This window comes from Lemur catta, chromosome 8 (assembly GCF_020740605.2).
Source record: "Lemur catta isolate mLemCat1 chromosome 8, mLemCat1.pri, whole genome shotgun sequence".
Taxonomy (NCBI): Eukaryota; Metazoa; Chordata; class Mammalia; order Primates; family Lemuridae; genus Lemur; species Lemur catta.
In genome coordinates this window covers 19,813,866-19,840,463 of record NC_059135.1, presented here as the reverse complement: position 1 = coordinate 19,840,463, position 26,598 = coordinate 19,813,866, and the positions used below count along the sequence as shown (strand labels likewise).

The 26,598-nt window shown below is 37.6% G+C and overlaps 1 protein-coding gene across 1 annotated transcript; it reads left to right on the top strand.

The window, feature by feature from the left end:
- Nucleotides 1-356: 356 nt before the first annotated feature.
- ATIC (5-aminoimidazole-4-carboxamide ribonucleotide formyltransferase/IMP cyclohydrolase) lies at nucleotides 357-26,598 on the top strand. The gene is made up of 16 exons (XM_045560160.1): nucleotides 357-435; nucleotides 744-870; nucleotides 4,867-4,943; nucleotides 6,131-6,197; nucleotides 9,684-9,772; nucleotides 10,102-10,253; nucleotides 10,595-10,751; nucleotides 13,596-13,721; nucleotides 14,549-14,656; nucleotides 15,531-15,616; nucleotides 16,709-16,798; nucleotides 19,258-19,386; nucleotides 22,947-23,039; nucleotides 24,707-24,889; nucleotides 25,967-26,122; nucleotides 26,372-26,598. Exons 1-16 carry the CDS (start codon nucleotides 417-419, stop codon nucleotides 26,489-26,491), a joined length of 1,779 nt encoding a protein of 592 aa, XP_045416116.1. The 5' UTR covers nucleotides 357-416; the 3' UTR covers nucleotides 26,492-26,598.

Here is a 26,598-nt window from a genome sequence, read left to right as displayed (position 1 = left end):
CAGCCTCTGGGACAGACTGCCCCAGGCAACAGGTAAGTTTGCTCCAGAGGCGAGAGGGTGGACCCACTTTTGGGGGCAGGGCCAGATCACTGGCTCCTACGCACGGATTAGGGCGTCGCAGACGGGATCCCCTCAAGTTCAAGCTCAGCCCGGAGCGCCAGCTGGAGGGGCACCCCGTCTTCCCCTACACCCCGGGGCGCCAACGTCGCGCGGAGACCGGAGCAGGGCGGGGCGCGGGGGTGTGGTCGGGATCACGTGACGGGCCAGGTGCCCGCCCCGGCCCCGCTTACGTCCGGAGTCCTACTGTCCCGGCCGCGCCGCTTCCCTCCGCACGTGGCGTCGTCGCCGCCGCCGTCGCCGCCGCCGCCGCCGCCGCCGCCGCCAGCCTCTTGTCCCCAGACCCCGCTCCTTCAGCCATGGCTCCCGGCCAGCTCGGTGAGGCCCGGGCGGGAGGCGCCGTCTGCGTCCTGTCCCCGCGGCCCCCCGCGAGCCCTCGCGCCCCGGCAATGGCGGCGGCCGGCGGCCCCGCGAGCCCGCGCCCGGGCCTGTCCTGGTCCCCTGGGGCTCGCGCGTGCGGCCCGCGGGGTCCCGCCGGGGTAGGCCCCGGGGCGAGGCCTGTGATCGGAGGGCTCCAGGGCAGGCCTTGCCGTTCCTGAGTCTCCTCCTCCGGGTTCCCTCCCTGGGCCTTGGAGAACACAGTGTAACATACTGCGAGTGATGAGGAAAAATGTCTTCTCTTTCAGCCCTGTTTAGTGTGTCTGACAAAACCGGCCTTGTGGAATTTGCAAGAAACCTAACTTCTCTTGGTTTGAGTCTGATCGCCTCCGGAGGCACTGCAAAAGCTCTCAGGGATGCTGGGCTAGCCGTCAGGTAAGGCACAACTTAGTTTTTAAGTCAAGTCAGTCAGAAAGGGGGTGTGATCACATTAACCAGGAAGTTTGTATTCCAGGCACTGCGAGTAAAATTTCTCCTTTACTCCTCCCCATCGCTCTGCGAGGCTGGTACGCTGCTTACCCACTGTGTGGAAGAGGGAAGTGGGGCTCAGGGAGATTTCCTAACTTCTGCACGAGTTTGTAGAGCTAGGATCGGAACCCGGTTGTCCTGATTTCTGAACTCTGGTTCTTAGCCACTGCCTTTAACAAATTAACTTAGGTGGGCCATTTGTTAGGCAAGAAAAACTCCAGTTATAATTCACATGATCTGCTTTGGCTGTCTAGTAAAACTGTTGACATGAGGAAGATTCGGAGCTACCTCTCTTCTCTTAGAATCTCTGGTAACCACATGAAGGTACAGGTCATTCGTTCGCTCATTCACAAGCTTTCATTTCCTGACTAGGCAATGGAAAGAAGGGATGTACAAAAGATTAATTGGGATGCTATTCCTGACCTCAAGGACTGGCATTCTGGCAGGAGAAGGAGTAACTCAACTAAAAGGTAGAAAAGGAAAGGCCACAAGACAGCTATTTCATAAACTGTAATGACAGTTCGAATTAAGAACGTACCTACCCCTGAAATATGTTTTAGAAAAGGGATGAAAATTTGCTTCTTGGCCTCTAGATCCATGTAAAAGTAGATTATTACCTTTTCTTATAATTGTATGCTATGTGAGCTGCGCATACCTTCCCTAAATTTGGCAAGTTCAGATGACAAGAATGCCTTACTTTATTTATTAAATATATGCTTTATATTTTCCAGAGTCCTTTTGCATCTTGTCTCTAATGTGGTTCTCAAGGAAGGCAGGCCAGCCGGTTCTCTTCTGATCAGCAGGATGAGAATCCAAAGTCCAGAGCTGTCTTTCCGTTGGGCCAAGTTGGGGCATCCTAGTGTAGTTAGAACCTTCTTTAAATTAAGCAAAATTCTCATCTGTGGCCTTTTTTTCACACCAAACTTTGTATTATGGAAACATAATACATAATACATTTTGACATAATCTAAAATAGTATGATTGTCCCTCACGTCCTGTATCTGTCACCTAGTTTATATAATTATCAGCTGGTTAGTCTTGTTTGTGTACCTCTACCCATTCTGCTTACCTCCATTGTGATATCATTTTTTAAAAATTGGGAGTGTAAATGTGTTTTTCTCCTATTAAAGGGTGAGGGGGTTCACCCTAAGTGGTTTATTTTAGAGCCCAACACAGTAAGGTTAGTTGAATAGAGTATAAACAAGTTGGAGGGGTGTTTTACTTATATTAATTCATATAGTCCTCACACCAGCTTTTTGGAGTGGGTAGTGTTAACCCCATTTGATGGGTTAGGAAACCGAGGCACAAAGAAGTTAAGTAACTTGCCCAAGATCTTACCCCTATTAAGATGCCAAGATTTTGTAGGCTGATACAAAAGACAAGTTAACAAGACAAAAGTATAAAAAAATTTATTGAATCAAAGTTTTATGTGACATGAGAGCCTTCAGAATGGAGACATAACGATGCACGGAAAAGCACCCATTTTTATGCTTAGGTTCAATGAAAACTGGACAGCCATGTAGGAATATGATTGGACAAAAAAGAAATGATCTAATGCTGGTAGGCTGAGGTGGGGAAAGCCTGGAAGGCCTGTCCAGATTCCTCTTGCCTCTCTGTAGCATTCTTTCCTCCTGAGGGTCTTACTATATACTATCAGGCAAGGTAGGTCAGAGAATTTCTTTATGGCCAGCTCCTAGACGGAAAGGTGGGGAAGGTTAGAATAATAATTCCAGTTTTTATGGCTGGCTTTGGGGAAAAGGGGCTCTAGTTTCAATGGCCTGCCTTGGGGAAGAGGAATTCTGGTTTCCATTGATATGGGGGAGAATGAGAGGTAAGAGGCAGGAAGGCAGGAGAAGGTAGAAGAGACCTAGGTTCTGAGGCCTTCCACAGTCCTTTTGTTCACAGTATTCAGTATGGCATAGCCCTGTACTTTGGGGTATCATTTTCTGAGCCCCAACAGTTTTATCCCAGTAAATGAACCATTGCCTTGTCGTGAGGTCAGCTGAGATTTTAATCATCGAGTATAAGCAGTGAACATACAGAGAATTATTTCTGAAGTCTACAACTTTAACATACAAATTCTTAAATATAAAAGAGTAGTATGCTTTTTAATTACCCCAAATGTTTAATTCTATGAATATATTTGCCTTCTCTAAGTTTCTTTTATTTTTTTAAAATTCACATGATTAGTAATGCAATGCCTTCTCTAAGTTTTAAGTGATTCTTTTCAGCTAGAGAAACTGGATTTTATTTCCTGAACTCCAAGAAAGTGAATTTTGAATTTGAGCACACAATGTCACCAGTTTGTTCATTGATGTTAGAACTTAACTGTGTGTGTCTTTGCCTGAACACCAGTCATTTGCAAATGACCTTCCTTAATAGGAGAATCTACCCGGAAAATTCTGTATCTTAATGGTGAAATTTGCTGCTTTAAAATGTTTATTATAGTCCCCAGCTACTCAGGAGACTGAGACAGGAGGGTCACTCTAGCCCAGGAGTTTGGGACACTAAGATTGGGCCTGTGACTAGCCGTTGCACTCCAGCCTTGGCAACATTGCCAAGGCTGTATATGTTGATTATATTAATAGAAAATTTGAAAGATGTGGAAAACTAAAGAAGGTAGTAAAAATGGCTTATAGTTCTCAACATGTTAATGTGTTTTTCTTCTAACATTTTTATAAGCATACATTTTATTTCATAGCTCATAGAATTTTGCTTCTTGCTTTTTTGTTTGTTTTGTTTATATATCATGTACATTTTTCCACATCATTAAAATTTGTAAACTCTGCCAGAGAGGGTGTACGTGGGTTCAACTTTCTGGAGGTTAGCTTGGTGGTACGGATTAATATTTAGATGTTGTACTTCATTTGACCCTTTGTCATATTTTATGATTATTTTTTCTAGTTTGCTTTTTCTGTGTTTTGAAGGAATATGGGGAGATATTTTCTTCTTGTAGAGGCAGAGAGGGGAGTGACTTTCCAGAAGAGTTAGAGTTACAAGCCTGGAGTACAGAGGGTCTCTCCCCTATTGAGGGACTGCTCTCTGCTTTGGGTCCAGTTTCCTTTTTTTTTTTTTTTTTTAATGTAAAAGTTGTTTTTTTTCCTCCTAATTTATTGGAAACAGATTCTTGCTGTGTTGCGCAGGCTGGTCTCAAACTTTTGGGCTCAAGGAATCCTCCACCTCAGCCTCCTGAGTAGCTGGGATTATAGGTGTTAGCCACAGTGCTCAGCCCCTGCAAAAGTTTTTATTTAACATTTATGTAATCAGACAAAAGACTAATTATGTATTAGTCTTTTGTTTAGTGTTTGGAAAACATTCCTCTTTATATACTTTTGGTACTTATATGATTTTTTTAAATCCTTAAACTTTTGATTCATCAGGAATTTATTTTTGTGTGAGGTTAAACAGTTATTCTAATACCAACACCACTTTACTAAACAGTCTTTTATTTCCCCACTCATTTGATATGCCATCTTTATGCTTTTTTGTCATAAAGCGAAATTCTTATTTCTACTTTGTTCTGTTTTTAAGGTAAGGATGTTTTTCATGCTTTTTGTTACATACTGCCAAGTGGCTTTCTATTTTTTAATATTTAATTGGTGTAGCTTGTGATTCAATTTCAGAATTCTCTGAAAATAGTAAAACTAGTGCTTTAATACTCAGTGATTCTCTCTGTACACAGACCAGTGGAAAATATGTTAAAACATTTTTTTGAAAAGTAAATAGACTTTTACTTAAGAAATCAAATATAGTTGAAAGACTTAAGAAATTAGAATAATTCTTTTGTTCAACTCAGGCTCAAAAATCTCTTTAAATGAGAACAGTAGACTTAGGGATGGAAGATACTTTGAATAGTACAAAATGACACTTTAGCTGAAACAGTAATGTTCTGTTTATTTTCAGAGATGTCTCTGAGCTGACGGGATTTCCTGAAATGTTGGGGGGACGTGTGAAAACGTTGCATCCTGCAGTCCATGCAGGTAAGTGGTTGGCACTGTCAGTGTAAAACAGTCAGTGGCTTTCAAGAATATTTTAGTCAATAACTTCATGGAATAAAAGAGGGAAAAGGCTCAAAATAATTTACCTGTAAAGTTATATTGCTTTTGTCCTGTTTGCTGACAAATTTCATAATGCATTAGAACCCGTTTAAAATCTGACTTGTCTTACTACATGATGAATTCAGGTTATTTTCCTCTGCTTGTTATTTAGTCTTGACCTGATAGCTTATTTATAGGGTGGTATTTCCCACTAGAGTTACTGAAAACATTTAGATTTTATAGTATGAAAAGATCTTAAAACAATTCAAAGTTAGAATAAAACATCACCGTGTAACTGACTTTCAAAAGAGTTTTTTTCCAAAGTGCTTTACATTTATCCATTCATCTAAGACAGCTAAGGAGCTTCAGTCAAGAATTAGGGGAACATGTAGCCTGTAATGGAACTAGCAACAATTTTACACAAATCTACTTTTTTTATATTTTGTTGCTCAAAAAAAAAGGATCAAGAACAGATAAAAAAGACATTTAAATAACCTAATCTTAATGTTTTCTTGATAACTCCTCTACTACGTGTTTGGTATTTTTTAATTGAGAATATTAGGCCAGGTGTGTTGGCTCACTCCTGTAATCCTAGCACTTTGGGAACCTGAGGCCAGAGGATTGCTTGAGGTTAGGAGTTTGAGACCAGCCTGAGCAACATAGTGAGACCCTGTCTACAAAAAAATAGAAAAAAATAGCCAGGTATGGTGGACGCCTTTTGAAAAGTAAATAGAATTTTACTTAAGAAATCAAGTATAGTGAAAGATTTAAGAAACCAGAATAACTTTTTTGTTCAACTCAGGTTCAAAAATCTTTTTAAATGAGAACAGTAGACTTAAGGATGGAAGATGTTTTGAATAGTATTCAGTGCACACCTGTGGTCCCAGCAACTCTGGAGGCCCAGGCAGGAGGATCACTTGAATCCAGGAGTTTGAGGTTGCAGTGAGCTATGGTGACGCCACTTCTCTCGTGCCAGAGCAAGACCTTGTCTCAAAAAAAAAAAAACCAAAACCAGAATAAAAGAATATTAGAAGATTTAACTTGATTGATGGTGTAATACTATGTTGAAAGAAGTGTCTTATTCTGACTTGTTTTTTGAATTAATACTTTGGTTAACTTTGTTCAATTAGGAATCCTGGCTCGTAATATCCCAGAAGATAATGCTGACATGGCCAGACTTGATTTCAATCTTATCAGGTAAAAATTTGAAGTTGAACTTTTAACACATTGAGGACAAAAAACAATATGCCAAACCTGGTATCCCTCTCTTTTTCTCACATTTAAACCTTTACTGAGTACCTTCTATGTGACATAGTATGTGTGTAAGCATTTTGGTTTGGCCAAATTTATATTACCAAAATACATACTTAAACCAAAAACAACTTTCGTTTCTTTAGGAAGTTATGATCTAACTTTTAGTATATACAGGTTGAATATCCCTTATCTGAAATGCTTGGGACCAGAAGTGTTTCAGATTTCAGATTTTCTGAATATTTGCAGATAATATACCAATTGAGCATCCCTAATTTGAAAATCTGAAATCTAAAATGTTCCAATGAGCGTTTACTTTGAGCATCATGTTGGCACTCAAAAAATTTCACATTTTCAGATTAGGGATATTCAGCCTCTACAGCTAACTTAGTTATTTGTATAAAGATATTGACGATTTCTTCCAAATATATGTAACAGCTTTATTGAGATAAAATTCATATACCATACAGTTCACCCATTAAAATATACAATTCAGTAGGTTTTAGTATTTTCACAGAAGTTGTGCAACCATTACCACATTTAATATTAAACATATTCATCGCCTCCCCACCCCACACACACAAAAAAACCCTATAACCATTAGCATTTATTCTGCATTTCCCCTAACACTCTCCAGCCTTGGCAACCACCAGCCTGCATTCTGTCTCTATGGATTTGCCTGTTTTGTACATTTCGTATGAATGGAATCCAACATTGCACATAATGTTTTTTGTGACTAGCTTCTTTCACTTAGCATGTTTTCAAGTGTGTCCATGTTATAGCATAGTATCTCAGTACTTCATTTCGTTTTATTGCTGAAAGATAATTCATTGTGTGAATATATACCCCATTTTCTTTATCAGATCATCAGTTGATGGATGTTAGGGTTGTTTCTACTTTTTGGATATTATGAATAATGCAGCTATGAATATTTGTGTGCAAGTTTTTCTGTGAATATATATTTTCATTTCTTTGGGTACACATCTAGGAGTGGAATTCCTTGGTCATGTGGTCACTCTATGTTTAACCTTTTGAGGAACTGCCAGACTGTTTCCAGAGTGCTGCACCATTTTACCTTAATAGCAGCAATGTACTGGGGTTTCAGTTTCTCCACATTCTCACCAACATTTGTTATTATTTATTTTTTTGATTCTAGCCATTCTAGTGGTTGTGAAGTGACATCTTATTGTTGTTATGATTTGTATTTCCTAATGATGCTGAGCATGTTTGCATGTGCTTATTAGCCAGTTGTTTACCTTCTTTGGAGAAATGTCTGTTCAGATCCTTTGTCCATTTTTTAGCTGAGTTATTTACCTTTTTTATTACTGAGTTGTAAGGTTTTTTCCACCTGTTCTGTGGATTGTGTTCCTTTCTTGATCGTGTCTTTTGACCATCACAAATGTTTTTAATTTTGATGATGTGGAATTTATCAATTTTTTTCTTTTGTTGCTTGTGCTTATGATGTCATATGTAAGAAACCATTGCCTGATCCTGAGTGATGATGATTTTTGTATGTTTTCTTTTAAGAGTTTTCTTAGCTTTAGCTCTTTACTTAGGTCTTTGATTCATTTTAAATGAATTTTTATATATAGGTGTGAGATAGAGATCCAACTTTGTTCTTTTGTATGTGGCTGTCCTGTTGTCCCAGCATCACTTGTTAAAAAAGATCATTCTTTCCCCAATTGAATGGTCTTGGTACCTTTGGTCTGTGTATATGTCATTATGTCAGTACTACAGCATTACTGCGGCTTTGTAGTAAATTTTGAAATCACAAAGTGTGAGTCTTCCAAGTTTGGTTTTCTTTTTTTTTTTTAATTTTAGAGTATTACAGGACAGCTTTGGTTTTCTTATTCAAGATTGTTCTGACTATTTAGAGTTTCTTGCATTTCCACATAATTTTTAGAATCAGCTTTCCCATTTCTGGGAGAAAAAAAGCAGTTGGAATTTTCCTAGGGAATGTGTTGAATCTGTAGATCAATTTGGGAAATATTGCCGTCTTAACAATGTTAAATCATCCAGTCCATGAACATGGATGTCACTCCATTTTTTTAGATTTTCTTTAATTTTTTTCAACAATCTGATCTTAGGGGGAAAGTCTTTCACCATTAAGTATGTTAGCTGTGAGTTTTGCTCTCACTTTGTCATGCTGAGTAAGTTCCCTTCTGTTCTAAATTTGTTGACTGTTTTTATCATGAATTTTGAATTCTATCAGATGCTTTCTGTGCATCTATTGAAATTGTCAAGTGGGTTTTGTCCTTTATTCCATTAACATTACATTAACTGATTTTTAGATACTAAACCAACCTTACATTCCTGGGATAAACCCTACTTAGCCATAGTGTGTACTTATTTTTATATTCTTCTAGATTTGGTTTGCCAGTGTTTTGTTGAGGATTTTTGTGTCAACTTACGTAAGAGATACTAGACTGTGGTTTTCTTGTGTCTGGTTTTGGTATCGAGGTAACAGGCCTGATAGAATGGCTGTGAGTGTTTCCCCTCCTCTTCTGTTTATTAATTTTCACCAGTTAGGCTTATTTTGCTGCGAATCCTGCCCACAAAGCTCCCTACATTATAGTCCTGGGAGTGGAACCTCCCCTTCACTGGTTGTTAATTTTAGATTAGTTCTGTGTTTTAAAATTATTCTTTTGGCCTTTCTGTTACCATCATTCTTGTGACCTCTGTGAAAGCATAATAAACAAATATAATAGTGATCACATTCCAAAATGAGAATGTTACCTGTAATCCTGTATTTTACATTTCTATTAAAATTTTCAAAAACCTTTTATGGCTCAAAGTATTGAGTAGCTAAGGTTACCCAACCAGCAACATTGCAGTATGTTTTGGAGGGAATTATGTGTACCCAGATTCAGAGCACTGCTGATTAAATTACCTTCTGTAACAGTAGGATGCCCTGTTTTGGGCATTTGTTTGTATTTGTTTTTTGTATTTGTTTGTTTTTTGAAAGAGATGGGGTTTCTTTCTGTCCCCCAGGCTGGTGTGCAGTAGTGTGATCCTATGATCATAGCCTATTGTATGCTCTAACTCGCAGGCTCAGGCAATCCTCCTGCCTTAACCTCCCCAGTAGCTAGGTCTATAGGAGCACACCACCAAGCCTGGCTGATTTTTTTTATTTTTTGTAGAGACAGGGTCTCACTATGTTGCCCAGGCTGGTCTTGAACTCCTGTCTTCAAGTGATCCTCCTGCCGTGGCCCTCCCAAAGTGCTGGGGTTATGGGCCTGAGCCAGGCACCTGGCCCATCTTGGCTTGTTTAACACACCTTTGTAAAATTCTAAAATGCTAGACTCACGGTTTATATTTTACATCTTTATGGTTTTTGGTCATGTTAATAGTACTAACTTTACTCTTTTCCTAGATAGTGATAAACCATGCAAGTTGAGTTTTTAATGACAGCTAAACTCCTCTTTGTCTTAGAGTTGTTGCTTGTAATCTGTATCCCTTCGTGAAGACAGTGGCTTCTCCGGAGGTGACTGTTGAGGAGGCTGTTGAGCAAATTGATATTGGTAAGTTAGAAAAACCACCTAGAGGACTGATAGGGGAGAGGATTATTTAATTTTAATGAGGTTTTTTTAAATTTCTATTTGAAATAGAAAATAGTTTCTTCTCCTAGATTATGTTCTGGGATGACTATAATTCATATATTTTTTAAGCTGGTTTTCTCTCTGTGTGTGTGTGTGTGTGTGTGTGTGTGTGTGTAGAAATTCATCTGGATTATTTTTCCTTATTTTTGAAGTCAAGAATTAAAGCGGGAGTATGTGCACAATGATTTTATTTAAAAGAAGTTCAGAAACTGATGTTGAAATACGAAAACAATGCTTTTTGTTCTTCAAAGGTGGAGTGACCTTATTGAGAGCTGCAGCCAAAAACCATGCCCGAGTGACAGTGGTATGTGAACCAGAGGACTACGCAGCGGTATCCACAGAGATGCAGAGCTCTGAGAGTAAAGATACCTCCTTGGAGACTAGACGCCAGTTAGCCTTGAAGGTATGGACATACTTTCAAACTCTTGTAAAAATAACATCCATCTAGTGCAGGGTTTGCCAAACCAAACAGTATTCAATTCTGGCTAGCTATATCACCTACCGTGGCTCTGCTTGGAGCTGCTATTCTTTTGTTAAAAGTGGAGAGACTAAATATTACAGAGATTCTGTCAAAAAGATTGAAAGAGAATTGGGAAGGAATAATTTGTTGTACCATTCAGTATTATTTGGTGTCTTTCATGTGTGTGCCCGTGTGCACAGGGTGAGGGCATGTTCTTTGCTGTGTACCTAAAACCATCTTTGGGAAGTGCTGCTAGTCTCTCACAAAACTTACACTTTTTGTAGGCATTCACCCATACGGCACAATATGATGAAGCAATTTCAGATTATTTCAGGAAACAGTACAGTAAAGGGATATCTCAGATGCCCTTGAGGTATGGAATGAACCCTCATCAAACTCCTGCCCAGCTGTACACAATGAAGCCCAAGCTTCCCATCACAGGTAAAGCCCAAGTGTCATGTGGTAGTTTGCCAGGTCTGGATACATGTGTGTCTTTCTCTGTATCCGATGTGGTTCATGTTTAGAAGATAAAGTAAATTCTGTAATACCTCTTACAACCACCTGAAGTTTGAGATGCCGGTTGGACTTGTGAGCATGAATGTGAAGGTGCTCTGTAATACTGGAGGGAGGTCAAGTTGTAGGTAGAGATTGGAATGTCTTTGGCATGTGGGTGTTTTTGAAGACATGGGACAGGATGGGATGACCTGGATTTCATAGAAGAGGGTCAAAACTAAGCTTTGGGTACCTTTCAAGCTTGAGGTAGAGAGTGGAAGAGCCAGAAGAGGAGAACTTGGAGAATTTCAACCAGTTGCTATGATGTTGAGAACAGAAAAGGGACTATTTGCTTTGGGAATGTTACAAGAAGCCGTTTCCTTCTAATTATGAGTCTAGAAGTTCAGTTGAAGTCAGCTGAAGTAGAAGTGTGAAGTTAGGAAATAATAATGATAAAGATCATTATCTGAACAGATTTTAGGACTTCCATGGGTTTGTAGAGATAAGGGAAGGTTTTTTTCATTTTTTTGTTCTGGTTTGTTCCTAAGGTATGCTATGAGAGCATACTCTACTCTGGTGGAAGGCAGAGTGGGGGTAGGCATGAGGGAGAGTCACAGGCGTGAAGGCCTTGAAGGCCCAAGCACGGCAGGTGGGGCTGGCTATTGGGGAGGGCCAGGGCAGCCTCCTTCCCCTGGGGAGAACGCAAGCCGGCAGCACACTGGTTGGTGCATTTGGTGGTGGGTAGATGCAGTGTCCTGCAGTGTCCTTTTTCCCTGTCACCAGCTAAAGGAGAGATGGAGAGGGGAGTAGGGTGGGAAGTTGAGGGAGAATTTGAAATATTCTTCCCCTTGCTACAGTTAGCCTAAGCTATCTATGAGGAGAGGAGGTGGAGGAGTTGTACAAGTGGTGTCTTGTTTTATCTTGCATTTTATATGCCTTGGGGTATATTTTACTTTTATTATTTACTATTTATTGCCTAGTTTCTTCTATGCCTCTCTCATAAGTTCCATGAGGACAGTGTTTCAGTTTTGTTTTTGGTTGAGGGAACTATTTTTTTAAGAATTTTTTAAAAAAATAATCTTTATTTTATTAGAACAATTTTAGGTTTAAAGAAAAACGTGCAGAGGTTATAGAAAGTTTTCATATGCTCTACACTCGCCATCCAACAGTTTCCCCTATTAGCATATCTTGCATTAGTGTGGTACATTTATGATTGATGAGGCAATATTGATTGATTATTCTTAACTAAGGTCCATAGTTTACATTAGCATTCATTTTTGTGTTGTGCATTCTGTGTGTTTGGAGAAGTGCATAATGTCATGTGTCCTCATCACAGTATCATGCAGAGGAGTTCACGGCCCTAAAATTACCTGTGCTCCACTTCATCCCTCCATTCCCCTCTCCCCAACCCCCTGCAGTCACTGAGCTTTTTAATGACTGTGTTTTTGCTGTTTCCAGAATGTCAGGTTGTTGGAATCATACAGTATGGAGCCTTTTCAGACACTTTCACTTAGCAACATGCATCAAGGTTCCTCCATGTCTTTTCATGGCTTTCTTACCACTAACTAGTATTTCATTGTGTATGGATGTACCACAGTTGGTTTATCCATTTAATCTGTTGAAAACATCAAAACTTGAAGGACAATTTTTGGCAGTTGTGAATAAAACTGCTGTAATCATTGGTGTACAAGCTTTTGTGTGGATATAAGTTTTCAACTCATTTGGATAAATATCTAATATTTTCTTTCATGGTTGACTGTATCACCTATTTTGTTTCTTATTTATCTCCTCCATGATTATGCTCCTGGAGGATGGTGATTATTTTGTGGGTGAGAGGGACTATTTTATTCACTGATGTGTTCCAGGTACTTAGAAGAATGCCTAATATTGTAGTAGGCACTCAGTTAATGTTTGGCAAGGTATTACTTTTCTTTTTTTCTTTTTTCATATGATAGCTTTATTGAGATATAATACACATACCATATAATCCACCTATTTAAAGTGTACAATTTAATGGGGTTTAGCATATTCAAAGAGTTGTGCAACCACAGTCAATTTTAGAACATTTTTATCAACCCAAAAAGAAACCTACCCACCAAGGAAATTATGCATTTTTGTTTATAATTAGTGGTGGCCCACTATTTCTTTGTGTGTGCTGAACTTGTTACGTTTATTCATAGGAGGTACTAGCTTCTTAAAAAAATCCTGCCAATGTTAAGAAAATAGGTAATGGAAAACTCTGAAATTACGTTCTTCTTTTACTTACAATTTTACTTTAGTCAGAGTCTGCTGAGTCTGCTATAGAAGAGGAAAAAACCAGCACATATTTTTTCCTCTCCTTACCTCCCACCCACAGATCTTGCTTTAGATTGTAATATAATTTTTTAAATTGATATGGTTTATAACTTCAATTTCATACTGTCTCTATAATTGCCACAGTTGTTTAACCTTAGTTCTGGATGTGGATCCCTGATGGGTCAGTAGCCTTGTCATAGTTTCCTGAATCGCTAATGTGTATTTCCTTCTAGACTGGCTGGATTTGGTCCTCCACCTTCATGTGTGTGTATGTGTATATTCGTGTGCATGTGCATTTTCTTAAAGATGGGCTCAGGCTCAGCTGCTTTGTTCTCCTTTATCATAAAATTCTTATATGTTTGTGTCTATCATTTGCCTCTTAATTATACTTCCACTTAAAACATTAGTGTAGTCTTGATATGGTACTTCTTAAGAAATGTACATATTACCTTATTGATCCTGCTTAGTGATGTGTGTGTATATTCTTATACATTATAGTTCTAAATGGAGCCCCTGGATTTATAAACTTGTGTGATGCTTTGAATGCCTGGCAGCTGGTGAAGGAACTCAAAGAGGCGTTAGGCATTCCAGCTGCTGCCTCTTTCAAACATGTCAGCCCAGCAGGTAAAGCTTTGCTCTGGAATGCCCTGGAACTGTTGGAAATGCATTTCTTTTTAAATTTTTTTAAATATTAACAAATCCTAATATGAGTATAGACATTCTATGAAGTCTAAGATCAAGTCTATTGATAACAGTATCAATATAAAGTATAAAATCTGACAACATGACACATAATTGCATAACATCGTTATGGGATAGGAAGACTAGTAGTTTTTTGTGGTGGAAATATAAAGGTTTAGAAAATAAAAGTGAAATGACTTAGTGCAATAGACTATAATAAATACTTTTTCAGGTTTGAAAATGTAACTGAGTAGACATAAAAATGTTCTTGTGACACTTCATGTGTAGCCTTTTATAGCCACTGTGAGATACCTTTTGCTTCTTTGTTTTAAGTCCCTAATTCCACAGCTTAGTCGTCTTTCCACCAGATCTGCTGAGAATCCAACACATAATTAGTTCTCAGATGTTTATTGCATATTAAAGCAATGTGAATGGGGAGGAAATAAACAGAAGAAATAAACTGTGATGTCAGGCAGGATGGAGAGAGCAAGTCTGTAATGAAGTGAACTAGCTTCATTCGCACGCCAGGGGCTGTCAGGCTTCAGTGGCTCTGTTTTCAGAGGCTGGAGAGATGTTTCTCCCACTACTTCACAACTATATTTTTGGTGTTTCATTATCTGGCTAAATAGATTTTTGTTTAATTTACCACAGGTGCTGGAAAATGTGCCGCATATACTAGATACTAAGAAAAATGTCTTGATTTAAGGGTTGACAAGTGGTAACTTGAGATTTTTTTGGTCTGTTAATTATTTTATGGTTTTCTATACCAGGTGCTGCCATTGGAATTCCACTCAGTGAAGATGAGGCCAAAGTCTGCATGGTCTATGATCTCTATAAAATCCTTACTCCCATATCAACTGCATACGCAAGAGCAAGAGGTCAGATTAAGAGGGCTTTTTGTTTTTTTAGGGGGAGAAAAATCAATATTTTATCCTGCATAAAATAAATATATAGATATTCTATATAATATATAGTTTACCGAATAAAATAAAAATCCTTTGCTTCATTATAAGATTTCAAATTATTTTACATTTGTTTTCATTAGTATTTGAGAATGATTATAAGTGCCTGAGAATAAATTAGTTTATAAAAGTATATGTTAGTATTTTTATGTAACAAATGGAAACCCATAGGAATTTGGGGAATGTAATTTCAGATTAGGCTATTGAATGCATTTGTATTTTTAAGTTTAGTCTCAATCTACCTATACTAAGTTTGGCTGGAGTTATTATATTTTACATATTTCAGAAACATTTAGCTTTTGAATTTAATTACGTATGAATATTATTATAATATTTATGGAAGATTATTGAGAAACCTAATGTCCTAGTATATACCACCTATACAGGGACAGGGGTCAGCAACCCGGGGCCCTTGGGCTGAATCCAGCCTGCCACCTGTTTTTGAAAAATACAGTGTTTGCCTTATCAGTGGCTGATTTTTGAACTCCACCTGCAACATTGAGTAGTTACAGTAGAGACAATGTGGTGACAAAGCTTTAAAAAAATATTTACTCTGTGGCCCTTCATAGAAAAAGTTTGCTAAACTCTAGCAGGTAAAATTAGAGAATACTTTCTTACTGATTACTTCAGTTCAATGACTTATTGATCTGTTATTTAAATCTTATGTAAATAATAAGGTTAGCTTTAGAGAAATGGATTTTATATTATCACATGGGGATTTTTAGGACACTGTCTTTTTCTACACAAGAATAGTTTGTGATAAATGCCTCATTTTAATTTTTGTTCACAGGGGCTGATAGGATGTCTTCATTTGGTGATTTTGTTGCATTATCTGATGTTTGTGATGTACCAACTGCAAAAATCATATCCAGAGAAGTTAGTGGACATTCATGTATCTTGATGCATGTGTAACTGAGTAAAGCTTTAATTGTTCATGATGTTCTTTGAAACCATAACCTACAATATTCATATTTATAATACCTGTCAATTAGTTAAGTTTATCATTTAATGTTTATATTTTATGTAGAACATGGATCCTTGAATTAATTTTGGGATTTAGTGAGTTGATAGGGTTTCAAATGGATATTTGGCTGTTTTAACAAAGTTTTTATTTATATAATTAATTCTTTTAAATTCTCTAGTAGTTATATTAATGCCAAAGTTACCTTTCCTGAAGAGCAGAGGTTGCCACCTTGGATGGTGATAGATATGATAATGAATCTTACTATAAACCTTCATAGGTCTGTAATGAAGGAGACCATATAATGGGAAAAATATAAACTACATTGATAGACAAAACAACCCCCATCAATTGAATACCAAACAAGCATTCCAGAAAGGTAGAGGTACTGTAGGAAGTGGGAATATAGAGAGAAAAAAAAAGAAAGTAGCTCAAATAGCTTGGAGGGCAAAGAAAAGTAGACAGAGATGAAGGGGCCACGTGGCTTGACAATATTTAGTTGCCTTAGGGATTCTTTCCATGACCACTACCGTCCTTATGTCATAGGTTATAGCAAGACTATGACATTTGTATCTTTAGTTATGCTAAATCTTTGATTTACTCCAATCTTGTCTTGCTGTTGAGGATCGTGCCTTGCCAAAGGACATTTAGCCATGTACTGACAGAGCGAGAACTAGAATTTGCTCTTTCTAGTGTAAAACACCATGTCCTGAAGAGAATATGTACTAGGGAATATTTCTTCCTGAGGTGTGTATTTTAGAGCATGTCATTCATATATTCTTAGTTAAAACTGACAAAAAAAGAGTTTGAAAGGACAGCAAGTGAGATAGGGTCAGCTGTGTAGAAAGCTGAATTCTGTCTCTCCTAAGTATAGTATGAGCATTATCTGTTGGAGGTAGAAACCAGACAGTGCTGCTGCATTATTTAAGGCAGATAATTCCTGTTAGATTTTTCATAGGGGGTCTCTGATTTTTTAAAATAGAAATTAACATTTAATATATTTGTAGGTATCTGATGGTATTATTGCCCCAGGATATGAAGAAGAAGCCTTGAAAATACTTTTTAAAAAGAAAAATGGAAACTACTGTGTTCTTCAGGTTAGTGCAATTCATGTTTAAAACAGTAATTTGCTCTCTTATTTAGTGTCTTTTCCCCACAATTAATGTTTCTGGTATGATGACACACCTCTAATTCTTTATTTTAATTTTTTGTAAATTTAAAAAAAAATAATATATTTACATAGTTACTTATTCAAAAGCTATTAAATATTATTTAATGGACTGTCCGCCATCATTCCCTTCTGTCACTGCTATCTTTCTTAGAAATAACTAATATCTTAAATTTCTTACTTTCCTGAAGTATTCTCTTTAAAGTTTATAAATACTTATCAAATATTGACATTTCTTTTTCTGTTTCTCAACTGACACAAATGTGTCCTGCTTCACCATCTTGGAAGTTTGTCGCTTATCTTTGTATCTTAGATTACCTAGCCAATCACCAGTCTTAAGCTACTGCACACAGCCCTTCAGTGAATAACCTAGAAAAGTGCTAGGGGTGAAATTAGGCCTGGATCACAGGCTATGTGTATTGGTAATTGTGGTAGGTACTGCCCCTCCCAGGTCCTATGACAGATTGAATGTCCTAATGGGAATGTGTAGGGGTGCCTATTTCCCAACACATGTGCCAGCATTGTGTTCTTACATTTTTTCTTCTATCTCATTAGGTGTGAGGTAAACATCTTTTTGCATTTAAGGGTATTTTTATTCCATTTTATGAACTGTCCATATTTGATTTTTCTGCTAGGTTGTTGAGCTTTTTCTTACTACTTTTTATGATCTCTTCTATATTAAAGAAGTTAGCCCATAGTCTAAGATTATGCATTGTTAAAGCAAAGAGTTATTTAAATACAAAGTAAAAATTCATAATGCTGTTTTTCATGAGGTCTTGATGTCAGAAAACCTGTGAAATCTCAACTACATATAATGGAAATTGTTAAGTGAATTCCCTTGATTGTAAGATACCAATAATTCTATAGTTCACCATAGACTCCATGGCAGTCTTTCAAGAAAAGAAGAAAATCCCACATTAAATGTACATACTTTCTTTTTTAAAAGCCATTTGACAGCAAGTTGAACCGTATAGTTATAGCCCCTACTGTATTCTTCAGTTTCTTAATCAAGTGTTTTTAGTTGTCTGTTCTTTTTTAATTTTTTGTAAAGATGGGTTTTCACCATGTTGCCCCAGCTGGTCTCAAACTCCTGGCTTCAAGCAGTCCTCCTGCTTTAGCCTCCCAAAGTGCTGGGATTACTGGTGTGAGTAATCCCAACCAGTTGTTATGTACTCTTAAAAACATAACTAATGAAATGGCCATTATCAGTTTTATGTATTAGTAGCATTATGGAAAATATTTTCCAAAACCTAAGCTCATTGTCATGACCTCTTCAATACCTGACAATACCACATTGGAAGATGTCAAAGGAATACCAGGGCTTCATTAGTATTTTTTTATTTGAAAATTGAGGTTAGTTTGCACATTAGACACATAATTATAACCATGAAACAACTTATACCTCTACCTGGCATATGACAAGTTTCTTTTGACATCAGTTAATAGGGTAGCATATCAATTTAGAAATTTTGTAATGTCTAGTGGGTGCAGTGGTGCTCGCCTGTAATCTTAGCTACTCAGGAGGCTGAGGCAGGAGGATCATGTGAGCCCATGAGTTCAAGTCCAGCCTGGGTAACATAGCAAGGTGCTATCTTTAAAAACAGAAACAAGCATAAAAAAAAAATTCTGCAGAAGGATGGTCTGAGCCAAAGTGGTCTTATGCATATTATTCCCCATATTTTAATATCTTAGTTTAAAATTTGGGAGAGGAAGATAGCAATAAATGACATAAATTCCCTTCCAAATAGCAAAGACATAGACTACAAATCCTGTTTTTCCCTTTCAACTTTTTTTTTTTTAATTCTTATTTCAGCATATTGTGGGGGTACAAAAGTTTAGGTTATGTATATTGCCCTTGCCCTAAGTGAAGTATCCCAAGAATGGAAAAATAAGCACCACATGTACTCACCATCAAATTGGTTTCACTGATCATCACCTAAGAGCACATTTAGGAATAACCTTTTAACTTTTAATTCAAGTGTTAGCTAGGTATTTTGAAATAAATTTTTAGAAAGAAAGGAAAATGAGAATTTAATTTTTGTGCCACAACTTGTTTATTAGCAAGTCTTTTTATCTGCTGGCCTTTCAAAAGGACTATACAGATAGCAACTAGAACTACACTTAGTGGAATCAGCGGTTTTAATATATTGTATATACGTTTTTCAATCTATGAAATGCTATAGGGTGGGTAGTAAAACCTATTAAAAAAACCTGCAACTTCAGAGCAAATTGCTGGTGTCTTGCTATTGTATTATACCTATACTGAGATGATCTTACACATGTTTAAATTAGAAAAATGCATATAACATAATGAAATCTTTTGTGAATAAATAAAAAATTTGAGGGATGTGGCTATATTACCTTTAACTTCTAAAATTTGTATCTTAGATGGACCAGTCTTATAACCCAGATGAAAATGAAGTTCGAACACTCTTTGGTCTTCGTTTAAGCCAGAAGAGAAATAATGGTGTCATCAACAAGTCATTATTTAGCAATGTCGTTACCAAGAACAAAGATGTAAGTTTGGAAGTGTCTAAACTGACTGCTTGTGACTTCAGTAGGTTATTTTCAATATTTATAAGTTTTACATTTATTAAGGGCCCATATCAACTGGTTGATATACACATAGCTAGTGCATCTTTGAGTTGGCTAGTAAGCCTGAGAACTTAAAAAATGAATAAAGGCCATACTAGAAGTTTCTGTGCACACATAGAAATATGTGTCTCCTGTTATACATAAATGGGATTATATCTTCTATAATTCTGTTCTGGAACTGGCCTTTTTTCCATGTACTAGGCTACAAACGTGCCTCTGTATCAGTAACATAGATCCACATTTTTGTTGGAGAGGCCACGTGGCAATCCATGTGTACAATGATGGGTATTGAGGTCTTCGTTTTCAGTGCTGTGATCAATGTATTTGTGGAGACAAGTTTTTGCACTTGTGCTCTTTGTCATCTTATAGGAGGGACATGCTACTAAGGGTAGTAATGGTGACTTTTGTATTTGCATATATTATCTTATTTAATACTCAAGGCATACTATGGGGTGACTGTCATCATTTTTACTGTAAAGATCACAAAGTTGTGACAGGTGACAGTTAAGAAATTTTCCCAAAGTTACACAATGAAGGAATAGATGAGCTGGTGTTTGTTTTCTGAAATATCTTAATTGGGCCTCATTTTGAAGGATACTATTGCTGCATCTAAAGTTGGCTGTACTTGTTTTTCAGTACTTTGGAGGTTCACTCCATTGTTTTCTGGTCTGTTCTGTGGATATGCCTGGAATTTTTGATTGAATGCTGGGCATTGGGTATGAAAAAACTATAGAGATATTTTGAGGGTCTGGATGTTGTTTTTTGTCCATATAGTTGATTTATACTTCTGATAGACAGCTTTATCCTGCTAAAAATTGAGTTGCTTTGAATTTGGGCTTCAGTCTGTGAGGACTGGTCTGTTTATGGTTCACGCCTGCTCTGCTGAAGCCCCAGGTATCCACTAGTATCTGTCTTTTTTCCCTGGTGTACTCTGGACTCCATATTTGTCCCTTAGTCCAGCAAGACTGCCAGAAGCTGTGCTCGGCTTATTTACTTCTTAGTTTATTGCATGCAACTTAGAAAATGCCTTTAGGGGAAAAGCATACATTATCAGGCCCATTTCCTTCTGCCTCCTTTATCTCTGGGATCTTTGCCTGTCAGTACTTGCTGTCGGTATTAGCTTTACTGTTAGTTCACAGAGGATTGGCTATTCCCTGTAACAAGGAGAAGATGATGAGCTATGGCTTGTTCCCAGGTCTGACTCCTGAGGCTTTAAGTGGAATTGCTGGAAGTAAGCTTTAAAATCTTTATCTGGATAGTTAATATACGTTAATAAGCATATGGTGAGTAACACACCTTTGTTGATTTAGTGGATATTCTTTCATTGTTATCTTTGAAAATTCGTGGTGCACTGAAGTAAAGAAAGGTAGAGGCATTATAAGTAGAAATACTTTCAGCCCTTTGGAATCCACTCTGGTTAGTTAATATATTTAGAAAATAACTAAGTATTGACCTAGGTTTTGTGGTACCCATGTTGACAGTTGTGTCTGACTATTGAGAATCTTACTTAAGTTTTTCTTAAAGTTCTATGGATATTGGATTGATTACTAATTTAGTGATCTCTGGTAGGTTTCATGCCCCTGAATATTTTTTACAAGAGTAGTAGGTGGATATGATTTTAATCTTTTGTCTAAATTTTTCTCTCCTTGTCTCATCTGCACTCTTAGTAGAAATTCAGAAGCTTAAGGATGGGACTGATAGCTGTATTCTCCTTTATATTCCACCCCCTGCCTTTTAAAGCAGATTTTTGTTAACATTCCAGCCTCAGATTATTAGATTGTACTATTAGGGCTGGGACTGTTTCAGTCCTGAGAGAACCAGATGGGTGGAAGGAGTGTGTATTAATACTAGGCATGTTTGAATTATTTCCTCTTCTCCCATTTTTCTTGACTAGTGCTTGAATTTGTTTTTAGTGTAGCATGTTTCTAAGACTAGATTCTGTCACTCCCACTTCAGTGGCAATTTTCATATTCCTTCATCCTAACTCAGAATACCAGGGTTATCTTTGAAGGTCTAGACATGGGAGGCTGGCTTTTGTTATTCATCTTTCTTGGAGCCAAAGGAACCTTTATAGTTAGTGACTCAAACAACAGGTAGAGATAAGGATATATTACATTAAGAACACCTTAGAATAATCAATTCTTCAGAAATGCTAACTGTTTTTTAATCTTTTAATTTTGAGACAGATAAAAATTGTAGATTCACATGCAGTTCTAAGAGTTCCCTTTACCCGGTTTCCCCTAATGGTAACATTTTGCAAAGTTATAGCACAGTACCACCCCTGGGACGTTGACATTGATACAGTCACAAGGTACAGAGCATTTCCATCACCACAGTGATCCTTCATGTTGCTCTCCTGTAGCCAGGCTCACTTCCTGCTGCCCGCCCCCCAACCTGGGGCAACCACTGATGTTTTCCCTTTCTATAATTTTCATTCATTGTACATTTTACATTCCCACCAGCAATGGAGGAGTGTATTTTCTGTATTCTAAGACATTCTGACAGGTGTGTAGCAATATCTCAGTGATTTTCATTTATGTTTCCTAAGGGGTTGTGATGTTGAACATTTTTCTTGTGCTTATTTGCTATCCATATATCCTTTTTGGTGAAATATCTCTTCGTGTCTTTTGCCCATTTTCTAATTAAATTGTTTTTTTGTTACTGAATTTTGAGAGTTTTTTACATTTTAAGTACTCATTCATTGTTGGATATGTGGCTTATAAATATTTTCTCTCGTTTTGTAGCTTATCTTTCATCCTCTTAACAAGGGGTCTTTCTTTTGTAGAGATTTTAATTTTGATGAAGTCAAATTTATCAATTTTTTAGTTAATTTATCAGTTAGCTAGCTACAGCTAATATCCTCTGTCCATTCAGCATACCGACAGGGATCTTTGTCCTTTTCAATTTGTATTCACTCTTTATATTAAAGATAGTGACATTTTTGGCCATTATATTTGTTGTTCTGTTTGGACTAGTGGTTTACAATGCCTTTTTGAATAGTTTGTACTTAAAATATTGTAAACAAAGGAGAAAATGGTCCTAATTTGGTTTTTCTGTGAACAGTCTTGGCTGTGTGTGTGCATCACAATGATTTGTAATGTTTATGAAAATTATTCTCAGCATCAGTTCTGAACACGAATTTTATGTCTCCAGATAAAGTACTCTGGTTGAGAAAATACTAATATTTTTGTTGGTTGTAGAATGGGTGTGCTATTATATCTCCTGTGATATACACAGGCTTAATCCCAAATTGCTGCAGAATGGCCTTAGTTTGAGTCTATGACACATTTTGCTAAGTTCCACCACAAATATATTAAATATTTGATCTTTTGGTAAACCACAGTAGTGTGTAGCACAAAGAGTTAATTTCCCTCTTTCGTTTGAGAGATACGACTACATTAAGTCTGTTACTTTAAATGGCACTAAGAAGCTGCAGGTTACAGTTTAGAAGGCCCGGTGTGATTGGCCTGTGTCTCTTTCAGTTGCCAGAGTCTGCCCTCAGGGACCTCATCGTGGCCACCATTGCTGTCAAGTACACTCAGTCGAACTCCGTGTGCTACGCCAAGAACGGGCAGGTAAGCGGGCTGTCACCTCACCTCAGGGGGACTGTTGTTTTACAAAATGATATTCAGAAATCCATCTGCCTCAGGTGTTGAACAGCTTGAAAGGGAAAATTTGCCAAGTTTTTCTCTTCTGGCTTTGTCAGTGTTTCCTCAGCACTTTGGTGGACTGTTAAAAACTGATGATGGTCACACAGTATGTTTGGAACCAAGGACTAAAACTAGTCATACTGCTTCTTGCCTAGAGTAGTTGGCACAATTTGGGTTAGTGGGACTCCAGTAGCTGCTACACAACTGGTTTATTCACTGTCCGTGCCTCGCATTGGTGATATTTCCAGTGAAGAGGAAGTAAGGAATGATACTGCCACCCACCAGCCCATATTTTTGCAGCTTGCAGAGTATTTTCACATACATCCTGTGTTGTTGTATTAAGATTCCGTTAAGTAGAAAGACTGCTAGACTAGGAGTTAACCTGATCTTTTAAATCAGGTTTATTGAGGCATAAATTGTATACAGTAAAATTTAAAATACCTTTTAAAGTGTACAGTTTGACTAGTTTTCACAATTTATACAGTGTGTGTAATCCACACTGTAATTTCACAAATTATACAGTGTGATAAGATACCGAACATTTCTCACTGTGTGATGTTATGCAAGATACTGAACTTATTTCCTAGTGTACTGAGCCATGGATTATGAGATTGAGCTAGTTCATTACTGAGGTCTCTTTTAACTCTAGGGTGAACTTGGTTTTGTTGTGGCCTCAGCAGCTTTGAAGGGAGCCCTTTCTTCTCAGTGTCTTGAGCTTGTCTCTTGGCATTTAAGTTTGGCCCACAAGCAGGGGCAATGGGAGGCAGGTGGGTATTAATCAATATGTGACCTAGAAGACTCAGGACCGCCAGTCTCTGTAGTAACAAAATCCTGGGAGAATGGGGCTACTGGTGTCCTTAAGCTCAGGTTCTAATAAGTTCCAGGAAGTCCATGTAGAATGACTGTTTTGCTTTTGACGTCCAGGAGAAACACGTTGCACAGGTGTCTGTGGTCTCATTTATTCTCTTGTAACTGTGAGCAGATTTGCTAGCTGCAGGCTTAGAAAGGGGTGGCCCATGGCGGGACAGCTGAAGAGGTGTTCAGTAAAGAAACTGAAGCCATAAAACACACCTGTGCAGTAAAGTCATTGGTGCTTAGAATTCAACCCATAGAAACAGAGGAAGGAAGGAGAATTTTTGTGTCCAGTGGAATTGTTTTTATTTCTTAGGATACCCTTGGTCAGATCCTTATTGTATCAATTTCTGTGATTTAGTATTTAAACTGTAGGTTATAAATTGGGGCAGAAAAAGACTTTCAAATAACCATAGCTATTTTAATGGTCTTTTATTTTCTTTTAATTCTTTCTTTTTCCCTCAAACCATCAATAACATAATTTGATTGTTGTAGAAACTTCCAGAATATTAGTATTAGCAGTCATATGTCAAATACCATTGAAGAGGTAATAAGGCATAAATAGTAGTTACAAATCTCTTACCCTTCTCTTTTTTAGTGGCTTAAATTATGTTTCTCTTATTTTGGCCTGATGTTTTCTTCTATAAAATGAATAGATAGGTTTTGAGGAATATGCATGTAAGATTATTTGATAAGAATGCATTGGAAGAGGTATTCATTTTAATGCCTGTGTTCCTCAGGTTATTGGCATTGGAGCAGGACAGCAGTCTCGGATACACTGCACTCGCCTTGCAGGGGACAAGGCAAACTATTGGTGGCTTCGACACCATCCACAAGTGCTTTCCATGAAGTTTAAAACAGGAGTGAAGAGAGCAGAAATCTCCAATGCCGTCGACCAGTATGTGACTGGAACCATCGGCGAGGTAAAAGGCTTGTCCTTGGGTTATGGATGAGCTGTGCTAATATTCGTTCACCCTTTTATGAGTAACAGACTTTAATTTCATCACTCCAGAGTGAAAAAGTATTTTTCTTGAAATTCTATATGGTCTAAAATTGTTAATTTAATTAAAGCTGCTTTCTTCTGTCTCATTTAACTTCATTATTTTTTATCCCTTTCTGAAACCACAAAACTTCTCTGTTTTTAAGTTAACGACAGGTACTGCCTTTCACCTGTCTTAAAGTGTCTATAATAATGTGTGGAGCATGATGCTTGCAGGTGACCGGTGTCTATCATCCCCCACCACATTTTTTACAAGTGCCATTAGCAACTTGATACGTTTTTGTTACATTTCATGTTCTTTAATGTCTTCTATTTGAAGGGGTATGTGAGAGCATTAAAATTGCTTCTGCCAGGTGAGGACTAACTCGCTCCCTCAAGCCCTTTTATAAGTCACTAATCCACTCATGAGGGCCCTGCCCTCGTGGACTAATAACCCCCTAAAGGCCCCACCTCCTAATACTTTTGCATTGAAGATTAAATTTCAACATGAATTTTGGAGTGGACGCAGATATTCAAATGATAGCAAATATAATTAATCATGTTTAATTTGTCTACATCTCTTATATTTGAGACTAAGTGTTGTAGAAAATGTAGTTCTAGAACATTCATTATCGTGTGTTTCCTAGATTGGATATGGAGGGTTCTTTTGAAAAGCCTTAAAATGTGATTTTCTATTTGTCTCCTTTGATATAGGGATATAAAATAATAGATTTAAATTAGAGATGTAAGAACAAAATATATTTGGAATAAACCAATTTAGAAAGTAAAGTGATAACCATCTCTACAAATTTGATAAACTTAGAATCACTTTTCTTTCTTACTGAAAATGTTTTTAAAAGCATCAAGTAGAATCTAGAAATATGAACCTGCATGTAAATAAGAGTCATTATTTAAAATTAAGTCCTAGGAAAAATGCCCAGGTGCTTTCTGGCCTGGTGGTTCATATCAGTTAGAAATAAAGATGGTTCAGACTGACTTCTGCCCTCTCCTCCCGCCACAGGATGAAGATTTGATAAAGTGGAAGGCACTGTTTGAGGAGGTCCCTGAATTATTAACTGAGGCAGAGAAGAAGGAATGGGTTGACAAACTAAGTGAAGTTTCTATCAGCTCTGATGCCTTCTTTCCTTTCAGGGATAATGTAGACAGAGCTAAAAGGGTACGTGTGGAATTGCTGTGCATTTGCATGGAATTGAACATTATGTAGAAACTATTTCAGAAACACCGGAGAATTATTTGACTTCTCTGTTGGATGTATGGATAACACAGATCCCACTTTGCCTTTTTGACTGAGTGAATCCAGGCATCACCTGGATTGTTAGTTTAGCCTTTTTAGAGGGAGATTTTAATTTTTCCAGGATTTTACCTAGAATTGTGTTTTGAAAGTCAGTGTCTGTCTTTCCCTCAGAGTGGTGTGGCGTACATTGCAGCTCCCTCCGGCTCGGCTGCTGACAAAGTTGTCATTGAGGCTTGTGATGAACTGGGAATAATCCTCGCTCACACGAATCTCCGGCTCTTCCACCACTGATTTCATCACACATTATTTTACGGTTTGCATATGTGCAGGTGAATTCATGTGTGGAATTTTGGAAATAACTTGTTTTTAAAAATAAAACATTAAATCTTAATAATTGG